A 16,545-nucleotide genomic window follows, 5' to 3' on the forward strand; every position below is an offset into this window, starting at 1 on the left:
CAGGTAACCATATTTAATGTTCACCACTGGTCCTTCGATTATGTTTCCCTGGTCATTTTGTCTGAGGCTCATTCTCTAGATTCCTCAAGGAAGTACTCAAAGGAACAATATTCCCTGAACCACCGTACACTGATAGCAGTTTATTAGGTAATTCTGTCTGTGCAAAAGTCAGTTGAATATCATGTAACTCCAGTTTCTTCTAGCATAAAAACTGTGATGAAAACCTAATTTTCTTTTCCTTGTAAGTCATGTGTTCTTTTCTTCTAAATACCCAAAGCTTATTTTTTCCTTTAAAGTCAAGTAACTTTACTAGAATAGGTCTTGGTGTTGGTCATCTGAAACAATATTCTCAGGCACCTGGTATATTTTTTCAACATGCAATTTCAAATATATATATTTTAATTTCAGAAAAGTTTTCTTTAACTATAGTTTTAGTATTTATTGTTATATTGCTTTCATTTCCTTTTTCAGAAACCTCTATTATTTGTCTTTATTACTTTCTCTTGAAACTTATTTTATCTTTTAAATTTTCTTCTTTTCACCTTTTGTGTTTTCCTGATGGCATCATTTGCTCTTGCCTATTTTAGGCTTCATTTCTGAAATAATTTTTTCATTTACGTCTATTTTTCCCTAGGTTCTGTCACCTTATTCCAGAATTTTCATAATGACTTATGTTGTTTTTTCAAGGCTTATATAATTTTCTTAGTGCCTTTTAGCTCATTCTGAAATTGTAGGTTATTGTTTTGGTTTGTTTTGTGTACTCCTTCTATTATAAGCTTTTATTGTCTATAGGGAATTCAGTTCCTTTTTTTCCCTATAATAATTTTGCATGCTATTTGACCTTGATACATTTCAATTATTCACTTTTATGTAAATTTAATTTTCTTGAACTTTTAGAATAAGGGGATTCTGGAAAGCTTTAACTTCATAAAGCTCCCTCTTCTCCTGTTTGGGGTTTGGTTGGTGGTTTGTTTCTAAGATTTCTTTTTTTAAAATGCTCACCTGAGGATATACTTATTGATTTTAGAGAGAGAGAGGGAGATAGAAAAATACTGATGTCAGAGAGAAACACTGACCAGTAGCTCAACCTGGGATCAAACCCAAAACCTAGGCATGTGCCCTGACTGGGAATTGAACCTGCGACCTTTTGGTGTACAGGACAATACTCCAACTTAGCCACAGAGGCCATGGCTCTAAGATTTCTTGACTCTGTAACCCTCTCACTTTTATTTGGACCTTCTTCTTTTATCTCTATTGTACCTTTTCTTATAAACTTACTAGAGGTCCAATACATGAAATTTGTGTAAGAGCAGGCCTTCCTTCCCCTGGCTGCCGACACCAGCTTCCCTCCGGCACCCGGGACCTAGGCTTCCCTCCGGTCGCCAGCAGGCATCCAGGACCCAGGGTTTCCTCTGGCCGCCAGCAGGCACCTGGGACCCGGGCTTCTCTAGCAGCCCCAGTTTCGTCCGGAAGGTCGTCCGGTCTAATTAGCATATTACGCTTTTATCATAATAGACTAGTGGCCGGTGCAGGAAATTTGTGTGTGGGGGGAGTGTCCCTCAGCCTGTCCTGCACCCTCTCCAATCTGGGACCCCTCGGGGGATGTCCGACTGCCGATCCCTGTGGGATCGGGCCTAAACAGCAGTCGGACATCGCTCTCGCAATCCGGGACCGCTGGCTCCTAACCGCTCACCTGCCTGCCTACCTGATCGCCCCTAACCACTCTGCCTGCCAGCCTAATTAATCTCAACTGCCCCCCCCCTTCTGGCCTGATCACCCCTAACTGCCAGCTCCTGCCAGACTGATTGCCCCCAACTGCCCCCACCTTGCTGGCCTGCTCACCCCCAACTGCCCTCCCCACCAGCCTGCTCGCCCCCAACTGCCCTCCCCTGCCAGCCTGATCGCCCCTAACTGCCTCTGCCTCAGCCCCGCCACTGTGGCTTTTGGCTTTGTCTTGAAGGACATCCAGAAGGTCTCCCAGTCTAATTGGCATATTACCCTTTTATTAGTATAGTATACCACTCCGAGTGGTTTCTCTTTAGGGTGAGCTTTGCCTTAGAATGGTGCCTTGGCAAGTCAGTCTTGAAAGTTGATAGGAGATAGACTGTTCCTGCCCTTTAAAGCTCCTCAGTTATAGCTACTACTGTCCAACCAACCCTCATAGTTTTTAGTAACTATTCTGGAGTTCTCCTGTTTTAGGTATATTCGATGTTGCCCCATTGCTTCCTTCTTCCTCTTACAGAGATGCCAATACTGATTGGGTCTAAAGGCTCTTGGTAGTTTGTTCCCATCTCCTTGTATTTGGGGGTTTGTAGAAATACACTATTACATGATTTTATTATAATTGTTCTAGGCATTTAAAATTTTGCTAATTGCTCTTTCTATCTTTACGTAAGGATTCAGAGACCAAAAACTATGCTACTACCACCATCACTAGCGACTTTCCAGAACCTACCCCTCCACCAAACCTCTTTCCAGCCTCTTCTCCCAAGATTAGCCTTTCCACTATTGTGACTCATTTAGGCACTCGCTCATCTTGCAAGCACTGCATGGTAACCCTTTATAACATCTGCTTTTGTTTTTGTTGCTGTTAACTACCAGAATCAAACATTTTTGAAAGACATCACTTTGATGAACCAATTAAAACCTATCCTTATTGTTCATATCATAAAACTGCCTTAGATTATTTTTGTTCTTCAGTAACAAAATCCTCAGGATGGAGAGAATCACATAATTTCACCAAACCGAATTCCATGCCAAAGAGTAAAGAGTAAAAATATTACTGAACAAATCATGTATTATAAAATGAGTCTGAATAACAGTCTTTTTTTTCACTTGAGAAAGTGAATGATGCATGGCAGGTACTCAAATGTTTTCTGAATGAAGGACTAAGAAAAAACAAAGTTAGCTGTTTCCCTTTCTGCAATGTATCAGTAACCTCTTCTCTGGAAAGAAGTATCTCCTTAATCTAACACAACCCATATTTCAAATAAATTAAAGATAAACTACCATTTTGGAATTTTTTGTAAATTTTCCTCATATACCAAATTTGACTGTAACAACAACAAAGAATTATTTCTGGAAGTTTAACACTACCTTCATGCTATGGTACTTTTTAAAAAAAAAATAAACTATAATTCCACAGAGCACGATGGTGTACTCTGGATTACTATGCCCCACCACAAATACAATGCAACTAATTCAATTAGTGATACACATTTCAAAACTAATTATTTTCTGCAAAATACAAAATGGACAAGAGATCTACTGAAATCATTAAATGTGACCTATCACTCAAAGTCTAGCAGCCTGACTGCTTTCTAGGCCCTTTCCACAGTTCCAATACATTGGTGTGCTAACACACACACACAGCTAACACGCAGCTAACACACCCCTAACACACACACACACACACACACACACACATCTAACACACACACACCTAACACAGACACACACACCAGAACACACACACCTCACACACACATATCTAACACACACAGACCGCCCAACACACACACCCCTAACACACACACACCCCTAACACACACCTCACACACACATATCTAACACACACAGACCGCCCAACACACACACCCCTAACACACACCTCACACACACATATCTAACACACACACACACCCTTAACACACACACCTCACACACACATATCTAACACACACAGACCGCCCAACACACACACCCCTAACACACACACTTCACACACACCCCTCACACACACACCACACACACACGAGCCTCCAAACAACCAATGCCCTTCCAAGTGTACTTTTTTGGAATGGGACACTGGTTCGGCAGTGCCAGATTCAGGCATGGGGCGGGGGCTCTCTCGGGGTGAGCACGGTTCCGGTGGGGCGGCGCCGGCGGCGCGGGGTGTTTTCCGGGCTCGGGAGGCCCCAGGGGCTCGTTCTGGGGCTCGCGCCCGGGGGAGCTCCCGCCGCTGCGGCAGGAAGACGCCCCCAGAGCCGACCGGGGACTGAGTGGGCAGCGCGCAGGTCCGCCCGCCGTCACGACCGCCCCTGGCTCGCCCCCTCGGCCACCGGGTCCCCATACCTCCGGAGCCCTCCTTCCCGAGCCCCGAGCCGGCCGACGGCGAGTGGGCGGCGGAGAGAGCCGCGGCCGGCTCACCCACCTGATGCTCTTTCACCACTTCGCTGAGGCAGGGGTACCGCTCCGAGATCCATCGGTAAAACTTGGGGACTCCCATCTCCACTTCAACACAACCCCACTGAGGGCCAAACCGAAACCGAACGCCCGCCGGGGCCGCCGCCGCCGCCGTCGCTCGGCTGATGACAACACACCGCCCGCCCGACCATAGAGTGGCCGCCGTCGGGTAGAGCGGCCGCCCCGAGGCCTCCGGGTTGGCGTGGCGCCCAGCGTGGGCGGCGCGCGGGCGCTTAGTCCTGAAAATGCCGGTGGACCCTGAATTTTGTCCTGTCGGCTTTAGTCTCCTGGGATGCCATCACAGGATTTTTATTTTTTTTTCTGTAATCTTCATCCGAGGATTTCTTTTTTTTTAAAGAGTGGAAGGGAAGGAGAGGGAATGAGAGAGACATTGCCTCCCGCTGGCGCTCTGTCCGCTGGGATGGGGGTGAATCAAACCTTCAAATCTGCAACCCAGATACAGGCCCCATTACCCTTTGAGTGCCAACCAATATCCTAGGAACTATGCTAAAATTGCCAAGGCATTTTTGCTGATTTTACAGCAGTTTAGGAAAAAAACTATGAATCGCAAGTAAATGAAGTTGCATATTCAAAAACGTAAGGAAACCTTTACTACATTTGTTTTCATCTTTGACATATTTAGCAATATCATCATCACTAATAAAATCAGACTTAGAACTTGACGTCAAAGCGCTCCGGGCACTTTTGGCAAAAGACAGGAGGAGCACAATCCTATCTCGCTCCCCGGCACTCTAGGGGTTAACCAATAATGGAGCTTGCTGCCCTTTGATGCAAGGGCCCATGTCCACACCAGCCAGGGCTCATCTCTATTTTTCAACACAGATTTGGAAAGATCATGTGATTTATTTGGTTTAGTTTTATTTGGTTCAGTGAATTCGTTTCTTTGAAGGATACACACACAGACACGCCAGTTTCTTTTAAAATGTTGTTTAACAAGTTATTTGTTGAAAAAAATATTCCTAACTCCCTCCACCCCCCATCCAGCTTCCTCCTTAACTCTTAATTATAAGGCCTTCAATTGGAAATTATGTTTAGTTTTCACCTTCATACCTTTGGGCTTATCCTGTTTTCCCCATCAATCTCAACTCTGCAAAAAAGCAGCATTCTCTGCCAAAACTGGTTTGGCTCAGTGGATAGAGCGTCGGCCTGTGGACTGAGGGGTCCCGGGTTCGATTCCGGTCAAGGGCATGTACCTGGGTTGCGGGCACATCCCCAGTGGGGGGCGTGCAGGAGGCAGCTGGTCCATGTTTCTAACTCTCTATCTCTCTCCCTTCCTCTCTGCAAAAAATCAATAAAATATATTTAAAAAAAAAAAAAAAGCAGCATTCTCTCAAGTGAACTTAAGTGCAATCATCCTATATAATAAAAGCCTAATATGCAAATTGTCCCCTCCACCAGGAATTCGAGGGGGAAGGGAGGTGGCAGGCCAACAGCCCTGAAGGGACCCCCAGCCAGCAGCCACTAGGGACCCTACGTATTTCATGCACTAGGCCTCTAGTCTATTATAAAAAAGTTTTCCATTTATTTGAATGGAATAACCTCATTTTTTCATAATTCTATAAACTATTTTAAATCCTCTGCAAGAAAAAACAAATTTTAAACACATTTAAAATCTCTTGAAATTTCAAGTATTGCTGTCTTCCAAGACAACTGCATTCAGTATGGTAACATCTTTACAATTACACAATATTTATATTGTTTTCAGATTCATGCTTGTTTGTCTTATGTTTTTTCCATATCACACTTTTAACCACACACAAAAGGAGTTTTGCTCTAGCCTGTTTGGCTCAGTGGACAGAACGTTGGTCTGTGGAATGAAGGATCCTGGTTCCATTCGGATCAAGGGCACATGCCCAGGGAGCCGGCTCAGTCCCCAGTATGGGGCATGCAGGAGGCAGCCAATCAATGATGCTCTCTCATCATTGATGTTTCTCTCTCTCTCTCCCTCTCACTTACTCTCTAAAATCAATAAAAATATATATATGTAAAAAAAAAAAAGTTTTGTTACGTGAACATAATGATGTGCTATTTTTGTTATGCTATCTGTTTTACTAGGCTGTCAGGGGACATAAGTTCTGTGTACAAATCTAGCAGTGTTCTATCCACATAATTTATTCAGTTTTTATTGTTGTCCAAATGAATCCTTATGCTAGCAAGTACTTAAAAATATAAGGTGTAAAATGAAATAAGGCTGGCTTGCTTCTTGCAAATAAATATTTTTAGAGTATGAGAATATTTGATGTGCTATTTCCGGTTATAATACACAGTAGATAGTAATAAAGCAGTTTATTTCTTAATAACAACATATATTATTTTAAATATTGTTAACATAAAGGGAGAAATAATACCAGTTGCTTTGAGAACATAAAGCAACTTATATTGTACTTTGGAATTCGATAGATAAAAACAGATTAATACCAAATATGTTAACTTTGGATTATTAACATATTCTTTGAAGTAATTTAATTTCACATATATGGAGTCCAACCAAGGTACATTTGGCATAGTAAGTTTTCATCAGTAGCTTCTTGTATAAGGTAATGTACATGTCCTTCAATAGATAAGGGCAGCCCTGTCACTCTGTTTCGGGTCTTGATTACACCTTGCAGTCGCTGCTCAATGTCAAGAACATGGGTCTTGGCCTAAAAGGACAAAGTTGAAAATCATAAGAGTTAAGGACTCAATGACATGAGCATGTTGATAATTTGGAATTACTACCTTTTTTGTTATTTAACAAATGTTAGTGCCATTTTATTGATCATTACCCCTTTTGTCAGAGCAAATATGAGAGAAGAAATGAAACAAGTATAATAACAAGATATTGATTTGAAGTCTTGCAATGTTGATCCAAGATCAACTATTTAGACATTTTTCTGGACTATTTGAAATACCAGGGAATATTAGTAGGGAGTGAAAAAAATGTTTTACAGTGTTGATAAAAGAAATAATTTTTAATGTGTACTGTGAAACTTGACATACTCAGGAGCTGAGTGAATATGTTTGTTGCTATTACAGTCCCAACCTATTAGTGCCAGTAAATTTGTTTTAAAATGGTCTTTTCAACTTCGTTTCTTGTTAATCTAACAACTACTAACTACATCTGTTGTAGACTCATAAATTTAACTGTTGTATTATAACAGTATTGTTTCATGTCAACAGTATAGTTAGTCAATTTACCATGTCTTAATCTTTGTACTTTCCATTTTTAAGTGCTTAAATAAGTAATATTTTGCAATAAAAATGCAGTGATATAATTAACCAGCTATTGACAATTTATTTCTACTTATAGTAGAGTGTCAACTGAGTTTATATATTAAGTACTTATATACTTATGATTAATGTAAAATTAGAGCAATTAAAATATTAAAGCTGAGATCTGCTGCTCTGTAAGTCCACACAATTTGTGTTCAGGTATTCCCCGCTCTATCTCACAATTACAAATTGTCTATGGTTAAAACAAGTGTGTCCTCAACTCTGCTTGTATTATACAAATGATAATAATGTTAACATACTAAAGATAATAAAGAAAACGTAGGGCATTGGCATACTAGAGTACTAGATTTCAGAGTATTCAATGGTCAGTCACTGATAGTATTTAGAATCAGTTCTCATTTGTAGAGATATACAATATAAACTTACATCAAGCTATACCTTCTACTAACCTTTTCATTAACAACTTCCCCAGTTTCATTCAGTAGTGCTTTGGAATGCCCTTTTACCGGTTTACTCCATTCCACAAGAGGATCATGTAGAAAAGTCTTTAAGACACTAAAATGGAAAGAAAACATTATAAGTAATAATACAATGTTATCTTTGTAAAAAGAAATCTTAATAAAGAAAACACTTAGGTGAAAAGTAAGTGAAGGATGAGAAACTAATGGTAATACTCTTATAATACACATTATTCCTATTTCAGTAAAATAGGTGAAATTATTGTTTTGGGATGAGAGGAGGGAAAGGAAAGTAGAGGGAGGGAAGAGACAAGATAGAGGAGGGTCGATGTTTCTAACTCTCTATCTCTCTCCCTTCCTCTCTGTAAAAAATCAATAAAATATATTTTTAAAAAAAAGATAGAGGAGGGTCAGAGGTGTTCTTGGAGTACAGTAAAATGGTCTGTGTGCCATCTCTGAATGCATACTGTAAACTGTTTAATGAATATTTATTGAATGAGTGAATTGTATCCCCTGCCATGTTTCCACAATAACCATAAAGTATCTATAGCTACCATATAAACAGACCCAGCTCAGATTTTTCTATTGTGCTCTAGATGTCAAATCCAATTACCTATGGGAAAAACCCACTTAGATATCTTGTAGGCATCTGAAATTCAATATTTTCAAAACAAAACTCATGATTCTTCCCCAAACTATTTCTCCTGTATCCTCAAATCAGTAAAGAGTAACACCATTCATCCACTGTCCCTTGCCTCCCCTTCCTCTAAACAACTAATCCTACTTTTTAAATCTCTTTAGAATCTCTCTACTTAATCTCCATCTTGACTGTCACTACTTTAGCCAGTATTTGCCTGGGGTACTGCAACAGTCCTCTAACTAGTTTTCTGCCCTCTAACCCAAACTGGAACTGTAATTTTTCTACAATGCAAATCTGATTATATCATTTCTTCTTATTTTTTTATTTTCTTCTTAAAACCCTCCAATGACTTCTGATTGTTCTCAGGGCAAAGTTTAAATGTGTAAACCGAAATCATGTGGACCTTTCATAATGTAGCTCTGCTCACACCACCTCCTAGGAATAAAGTACTTAAAGTCTACCCTCTAGAATACAGTATTGCATTTCTCAAGCAAGCCATGCCTTCAATACCATTGATATTTCTTTCACTCAGAAGACTCTTTTCCCTTTTGCGTGGCCAATTCTATTTATGTTTAAGGTCTCAACTACTTCCTCTAGAAGTTATTTCCTGACTTATTTCAGACTAGTATAGAAGCTCCTAGTTGAGTGTTTCACAGGATGTTATACTTCCTCTTTCAGAGAACTTGCTTTTGCCTTTGTCTAACTAACCCATGTATTCTACCACTAGAGGCCCAGTGCACGAGATTTGTGCACTGGGGGTGGGGTGGGGGGGGGGGGGGGCGCGCTCAGCCTGGCCTGCGCCCTCTCACAGTCCAGGACCCCTCAGGTGATGTCCAGGGATCAGGCCTAAGCCAGCAGTCAGACATCTCTCTCACAGTCTGGGGCTCTCCCAGTATGGGACCCCTTGCTCCTTACCGCCTTCCTGCAGTGGAGGCAGGGAAGGCTCCCACCACCACAGCGGCGCTCCCCCTGTGGGAGCACACTGACCACCAAGGGGCAGCTCCTGCATTGAGCATCTGCCTTCTGGTGGTCAGTGCACATCATTGGGACCATTCGTTCCACCGTTCAGTTGATTTGCATATTACGCTTTTATTATATAGGATAATGTCGGGTAGACAGCTCTTATATAAAAAGGTGAATAAATAAACTTTATAAGTCCATTTTACAAACTAGTTGACCCTTGAACAATATGGGTTTGAACTATACAGGTCCACTTATATGAGGACTTTTTACAATAATTATGTATACTACTATAAATTTTCTCTTCCTTATGATTTTCTTAGTAATATTTTCTTCTCTCTGGTTTACTTTATTGTAAGAATACAGCATAGCATATAACATACAAAATATGTTAATTGACTATTTATGTCATCCAGTAAGGCTTCCAGTCAACAATAGGCTATTAGTAGTTAAGTTTTGGGGGAGTCAAAGTTATATGCAGGTTTTCCACTGTGCAAGGGTATTGGTGCCCCTAACTGCCATGTTGTTCAAGGGTTAACTGTATTTCCTGCAGCTAACATAATATCTAATGGTGAAAGATGGAGTCTTTTAGCCCTAACATCAGGAACAATACAAGAATGCAGAATTCTTTCCATGTCTATTCAACATTGATCTAGCTAGGGCAATTAGGCAAGAAAAAGAAAAGGCATTAAGATTGGAAAGGAAGAAATAAAACTTTATTTTCAGATGACATGTTGTTGTAGAGAGAAAATTTTAAGATATCTACAAAAATAACTCTTAAAAGTAATAAACAAGTTCAGCAAGGTTGTAGGATATAAGATCAATATACAAATATCAGTTATATACACTAGCAATCAAAAAATTAAGAAAATTCCTTTTGGAATAGGATTAAAAGGAATAAGGTATTTAGAAACACATTTTTTCAAACCTTAAATAGAAAAGTTGCAAACTAAAAACTACCAAACATTGAAAGAAATTAAAGATAAATAAATGGGGGAAATTCCACATTCATGGGTCAGGAAACTTAATATTGTTAAGATGGCAATACTCCTCAAATTGATTTATAGATTCAATGCCATTCCTATAAAATCCAGGTTGTTTTCTTGCAAAAATTGACAAAATTCATATGGAAATGCAAGGGACCCACAATAGCCAAACAGTCTTTTAAAATGTGTGTGTGTGTGTGTGTGTGTGTGTGTATTTTATTGATTTCAGAGAGGAAAGGGGAGGAAGAGAGAGCTAAAAACATCGATGAGAGAGAATCACTGATCGGCTGCCTCCTGCATGCCCCCCACTGGGGTTCAAGCCCACAACCCGGGCATGTGTCCTGACCAGGAATTGAACTCCAGGTTCATAGGTCAATGATGCTCAACCACAGAGCTATGCAGGCCGGGAGAGCCAAACAATCTTGAAAAAGAAATAATAGTTGGACCCAATCACACTTCCTGATTTCAAAACTTACCACAAACCTACAGTGATGAAGACCGTGTGTGTTAGCATAGGTTAGAAATAAATATAAATGGAATAAAACTGAGAATCTAGAAATAAACTCTTCTATATATGGGCAACTGATTTTCAACAAAATTGCCAAGAAAATTAAATGGAGAAAAAATAATCCTTTTTAAAAATGGTGCTGGGACTAGATATGCATATTTAAAAAAATAAATATGAACCCCTACCTGATACTAAATAGAAAACAATAACTGAAAATGACCAAGGATCGAAATATGAGCTAAAACTATAAAACAGTTAGAAGAAAACATAGGTATAACTCTTCATAACTTGGGATTATGCAATAGGTTCTTAAATAAGACATCAAAAGCACAAATAACAACAATAAGAGACAAATTGGAATTTATCAAAAGTAAAAACTTTTATGCTTCAAAGGGCATCAAGAAAGGAAAAAGAACCCATATATCAGAGAAAATATTTGCAAATCGTATCTCATAAGGGGCTAGTATCTACTTATGTAAAGAACTCTTATAACTCAACAAAAATATAAATAATCCCATTAAAAATGGGATTTGAATAGACATTTGTCCAAAGAAGATATATAACTGACCAAAAAAAAAAAAAAAAAAAAACCCAAACAAACACACATGAAAGGATATTCCTCATCGCTGGTCACTAGGGAAATGCAAATTAAATTCTATGAGATGTGGGGGGCAGCGTGACCAGCAGCTAGACATGGCTCTCTTGGGCAAATCCCCAAGTTGTTGCCTGTTGTGTGCTGTCAGTAGGTCAGTAACAATACTTGATGTCAGGTGGCTCTACGCCCAGGCCTGGTTGGGGCTCCCCAAAACCTAGGGACTCCTCATCACACAGCCAAGCCAGGGTAAGGCATGCAGGAACAAGTACCAGCTGAGCAACATTAAATGCAAGCACAAACATGGCTGAATCATGCACTTGAGCACGTTGGCCTATGCTCAGATCATCCTTCACTGAATATTCAAGGGCCTCAAGCTGAGCCATTGAGCATGACACTGCAGATGGGAACCCCCCACCTGCCCCATTAAAGCATGTACCTATCTTGCCACTGTTTTTGTGGGGAGGTTAGACAACTCAGACATTAGTGCTCCTCCATCTGTGGGGTTGGATCAGAAGGGGGAGAGTGGGAAGTCAGACTCCTGACAGGTCTTTTTACACTCTTGAATTAGGAAGAATTTCAAATATATGGCAATAGTATAGTGAACCCTGTGTACCCACCCATATCTGACCACCAATTATCCACAACTGTCCTACCCACTCCTGTATGTGTTTTTCTTTTTGAAACAAACCTTGAGCATCTGGTTATTTCTTCTATAAATATTTAAGAATGCATCTTTCCAAGATAAGGGCCCTTTACAACATAATCACAAAACTGTTCACATCTAGGAAAAGTCAATAATTTAATGTCTAGTTAATTTAAAAAAAAATCTACAATGAGATACAACTTCACACCCACTAGGACAGGTAAAATAAAAAATACATACAATCACAAGTGTTGGTAAGGGTGTGGAGAAATTGGAGATCTCAGACATTCCTAGTAGGATTATAAAGTATTACAGCTGCTTGAAAAAGTTTGAAAGTTCCTCAAAATGTTAAGCTTAGAGTTAACATACAACCCAGCAATTCTACTCCAAGGTATATCCAAAAGTATTAAATAACTATATCTACATAAAACTTATACCCAAAAGTTCATAGCCACACCATTCACAATAGCCAAAAAGTGCAGACAATCCAAATGTCCATTAACTCATGAATGAATGAACAAAATGTATCCATACAATGTAATATTATTTGGCAATAAAAAAGAATGAAATATTGATACATGCTACAGCATGGATAAACCTTAAAAACATTATGCTAAGTGAAAGAAAACAGACACAAAAGGCTACATGTTGTATGATCCCATTTATATATGAAGTGTCCAGAATAGGCAAATCCATAGAGACAGAAAGTATACTAGTGGTTGCCAAGGGATGGTGAGAGAGAAGAGATGGGGAATGATTGCTACTATTTCTTTTGGGGGTAATGAAAATGTTTTATAACTAGATAGCAGTGATGGTTGTTTTATATTAAACAGTGATGGTTGCACAATTTTGCGAATATACTAAAAACCACGGTAGAATACACTTTAAAAGAGTGAATTTTATGAAATGTAAATTTTATGTATGTAAATTACATAAAGATTTAAAAAAATCTACTTCAACCAATGCAAAGTGGCTTCTATATAAAGAAAGCATACTTAGGAACCAATAATTCCATTCAAACTTACTGTAAATTGTTTACAAAATATAAGTGATTACCTCATTAAAGGCTCTCTCTGATCTCGCATCAGCCTCATTGTAACTTCACAAGCTCTTCGAAAAAGACCTTCTGTTCCCATAGGACCCATTCCATTAACCATATTATGAGTCAGGCGAAATGGAACAATTTCTGGAACTTCAAAGGTTTCTCCCTTAAAACAATACATTTTATTAAAAAGCAGCAATGTTAGAATTTTTAAATCTTTATGCAAAAAATTTAGAACTTCATGTCTAGACTAATTTAGCAAAAAGCAAACATACCGTCAAAATATTTATATTTGTAACTACGTTAGAGCCTATATCACAAATGATCTATATGACTATGACTCTACCTTTGCTTTTTGGGGAATTTAAATGCAATCCCTTGGGTAAGAACTAGAGGATGGACGGACTCACCTTTTATTGAGTTACTGTGGTAAACAGCATTAAAGAGAATTTTTTATGCATTCAATATTTTATGTAATATCAACATCCTTAATGTCTTTCTTGAATAATATAAAGAACTTACATGTATTGTCATATATTTCTTCTTTTCTTTAAAACAGTGGTTCTCAACCTTCCTAATGCCGCGACCCTTTAATACAGTTCCTCATGTTGTGGTGACCCCCAATTTCATTGTTACAAACTGAACATAATTAAAGCATAGTGATTAATCACAAAAACAATATGTAATTATATATGTTTTCCAATGGTCTTAGGCGACCCCTGTGAAAGGGTCGTTCGACCCCCAAAGGGGTCGCGACACACAGGTTGAGAACCGCTGCTTTAAAACTTTGATTTTAAAAGAGTAGGGGAAAAGATATAGCCAAGCATTAGATGCTTACATCCCTCAGAAAGAAATACAACATGGAATATAACGTAGCCCAGTTCATTTATTTTTTGCCATTCTTTAATGAGCCTTCCTAGGAATTTTTCATCCCTCCAGTTTCCCTAAATTCCTCTCTTGTATGATTTAACATATACCAGTGGTTTATCTTTGATTTGTTCTCAATTTGGCCTGTGACATTTCTTATTTTCCTGTGACAGCAGAAGGCAATCAAAAGAGAATGGGGATGAAGAAAAAAGTGGTCTAACTACTAGTCTGCTTTCCAAGATCCTAACATTGGAAAATTGGAGGAGGCCTTAGGGAGAGTCCAACTACCTTAATTAATTCCCAGGCCCTACTCTAGACCTACAGAATATGAATTTCCTGGGATGCTTCCTAGATATCCGCATTAAGAAAAAAAAAACAACCTCTTATCCAGGGTAGTGTGGCTCAATGGTTGAGTGTAGGCCCATGCACCAAGAGGTCACCAGTTTGATCAGGCACATGCCCAGTTGTGAGCTTAATCCCCAGTAGGGAGCATGCAGGAGACAGCTGATCAATGTTTCTCTCTCATTGATGTTTCTATTTCTCTCTCTAAAAAAATCAATGAAAAAACATATTTAAAACAAACAAAACAAAAAACACCTCTTAGATGATTCTGATATGCTGACATGTTTGGAAACCATCACATTAAACTACTGTTTCTCTAAAAGTGAGTCTCAGTAAAATGAACTGCTCTGTCCATGTTCATATAACTAAGAACTAATTGAATCAGAACTTGAACCTGTGTTTTCAGACTTAAGTTCAGTGCTAGTTTTACTATATTACGCTTTTGAGTTCTCTCCATCCTAGATTGCTTTACTAATGGCTATGGGATATGAGACTCAACTGTGACTATAACTGCTACCAATGGGTACATCTAGGAAGAACAGTTGTTGAAGAAAGAAAATTAATAAGAAACATACAATTACCTAGAGCCGTGGTCGGCAAACTGTGGCTCGCGAGCCACACGTGGCTCTTTGGCCCCTTGAGTGTGGCTCTTCCTAAGCCTTAGGAGTACCCTAATTAAGTTAATAACAATGTACCTACCTATATAGTTTAAGTTTAAAAAATTTGGCTCTCAAAAGAAATTTCAATTGTTGTACTGTTGATATTTGGCTCTGTTGACTAATGAGTTTGCCGACCACTGACCTAGCGTAAGTCACATCATATACCTTATTGAAGAGACAGTTGAAATCCACATGTACACATTCACCAGTCAAAGAATCAAAGAGAATGTTTTCACCATGACGGTCTCCAAGGCCCAGGATATAACCAACCATTGACATAACTGCGGTGGAACGGCAATATGCTGATCTGCTACTGTACCTAAAGAAAATACCTATCAAATATCCTCATGCATATCAGGTAACATAAACTTAAAATACTTCTTTATATCCAACCATAATAATGTATTATAATCTTGGTAATTTACCATGATGTTGGATCAGGGAATGTTCTCAGAAACCACTCATGAAAAACAGGAGGATGTCTGGGCAGAAGAAATTCTTGGAATACTTTGAGTTTTTCAGACAAAGCTGCTGCCTTTGGTAGCATACACTGGCGAAGTTCCTTCCCTGTCATATAAACTCCTGCAAGGCAGAGTGATTTCCATGAATCTTCATAAGCCAAATGAGAAAAAGGGCATTTCCTGTTGTTGTTAAAATAGGACAGGAAACCTCTACTTTTTTTAAAAAGATATTTTATTGATTTTTTACAGATAGGAAGGGAGAGAGATAGTTAGAAAAATTGATTAGAGAGAAACATCCATAAGCTGCCTCCTGCACACTCACTACTGGGTATGTGCCTGCAACCAAGGTACATGCCCTTGACCGGAATTGAACCTGGGACCCTTCAGTCCACAGGCCGACGCTCTATCCACTGAACCAAACCGGTTAGGGCGAAACCTCTACTTTTATTCAAATTGTTATTCAAGAGCAAGAATAGAAAACTTTCAATTATGTATAGATAAATGTATCCTCTTTTTCATTATAATTAATGTCAACTAAAACCAATGTTATGGAATCAAATAATACCATAAGATTGCACTTAGAATAAATCCAATGTGAATAGTGCCCCTTGTAAATATTGTAAAATTACTGCAACCCTCACTAAAATTATAGTGATCCCCCTGTTAATCAGTATGTTTTAGGTAGATACACACTGAATCATTACTAAGAAACGTACTATGGTGCTCTGGAATAATTTACTCTGTGTAAAGGCTAGCCTATAAGATTCACAGTATACCTGGTTCTTAAACTAATCTTGAAAATGCAAATCATGTGGGGAAGCAGAACTTCTCCTTCTGATATATTTGTGAGCCATGATAGATGACTGGTATGACTCTACTCTAGCAAATGCCTTTTAGGCCCACCTTGCTTTGGTGCTCTTGAAAATTAATTAGGAACAGTTAATCTTCATAAAACAAGGCACAGC

At 39.0% G+C, this 16,545-nt stretch overlaps 2 protein-coding genes across 7 annotated transcripts in view; both read right to left on the minus strand.

Moving 5' to 3' along the window:
* XRN1 (5'-3' exoribonuclease 1) overlaps positions 1-4,317 on the minus strand; it is a 218,737-nt gene extending 214,420 nt beyond the window's left edge. For 5 of the 6 annotated variants that reach the window (XR_011470291.1, XM_070405900.1, XM_070405899.1 and 2 more), the window contains exon 1: positions 4,154-4,317. Coding sequence is in view for 4 of the 6 variants with exons in the window: in XM_070405900.1 (XP_070262001.1) it covers positions 4,154-4,228 (75 nt within the window). In the remaining 2 variants the exon portion in view is untranslated. The remainder of the gene's footprint in view (positions 1-4,153) is intronic. The other variant, XM_070405901.1, reaches the window with a different exon arrangement.
* A 742-nt stretch (positions 4,318-5,059) lies between these two features.
* ATR (ATR serine/threonine kinase) overlaps positions 5,060-16,545 on the minus strand; it is a 213,597-nt gene continuing 202,111 nt past the window's right edge. The window contains exons 43-47 of the mRNA XM_070405904.1: positions 15,545-15,701; positions 15,285-15,438; positions 13,266-13,417; positions 7,869-7,974; positions 5,060-6,848 (exon numbers count right to left, since the gene is read on the minus strand). Of these exons, the coding sequence (XP_070262005.1) occupies positions 6,675-6,848; positions 7,869-7,974; positions 13,266-13,417; positions 15,285-15,438; positions 15,545-15,701 (743 nt within the window). The 3' untranslated portion in view covers positions 5,060-6,674. The remainder of the gene's footprint in view (positions 6,849-7,868; positions 7,975-13,265; positions 13,418-15,284; positions 15,439-15,544; positions 15,702-16,545) is intronic.

Source organism: Myotis yumanensis, unplaced genomic scaffold (genome assembly GCF_028538775.1).
Source record: "Myotis yumanensis isolate MYYU_CA2020_CCGP unplaced genomic scaffold, mMyoYum1.0.hap1 SCAF_2, whole genome shotgun sequence".
NCBI classification, from domain to species: Eukaryota; Metazoa; Chordata; class Mammalia; order Chiroptera; family Vespertilionidae; genus Myotis; species Myotis yumanensis.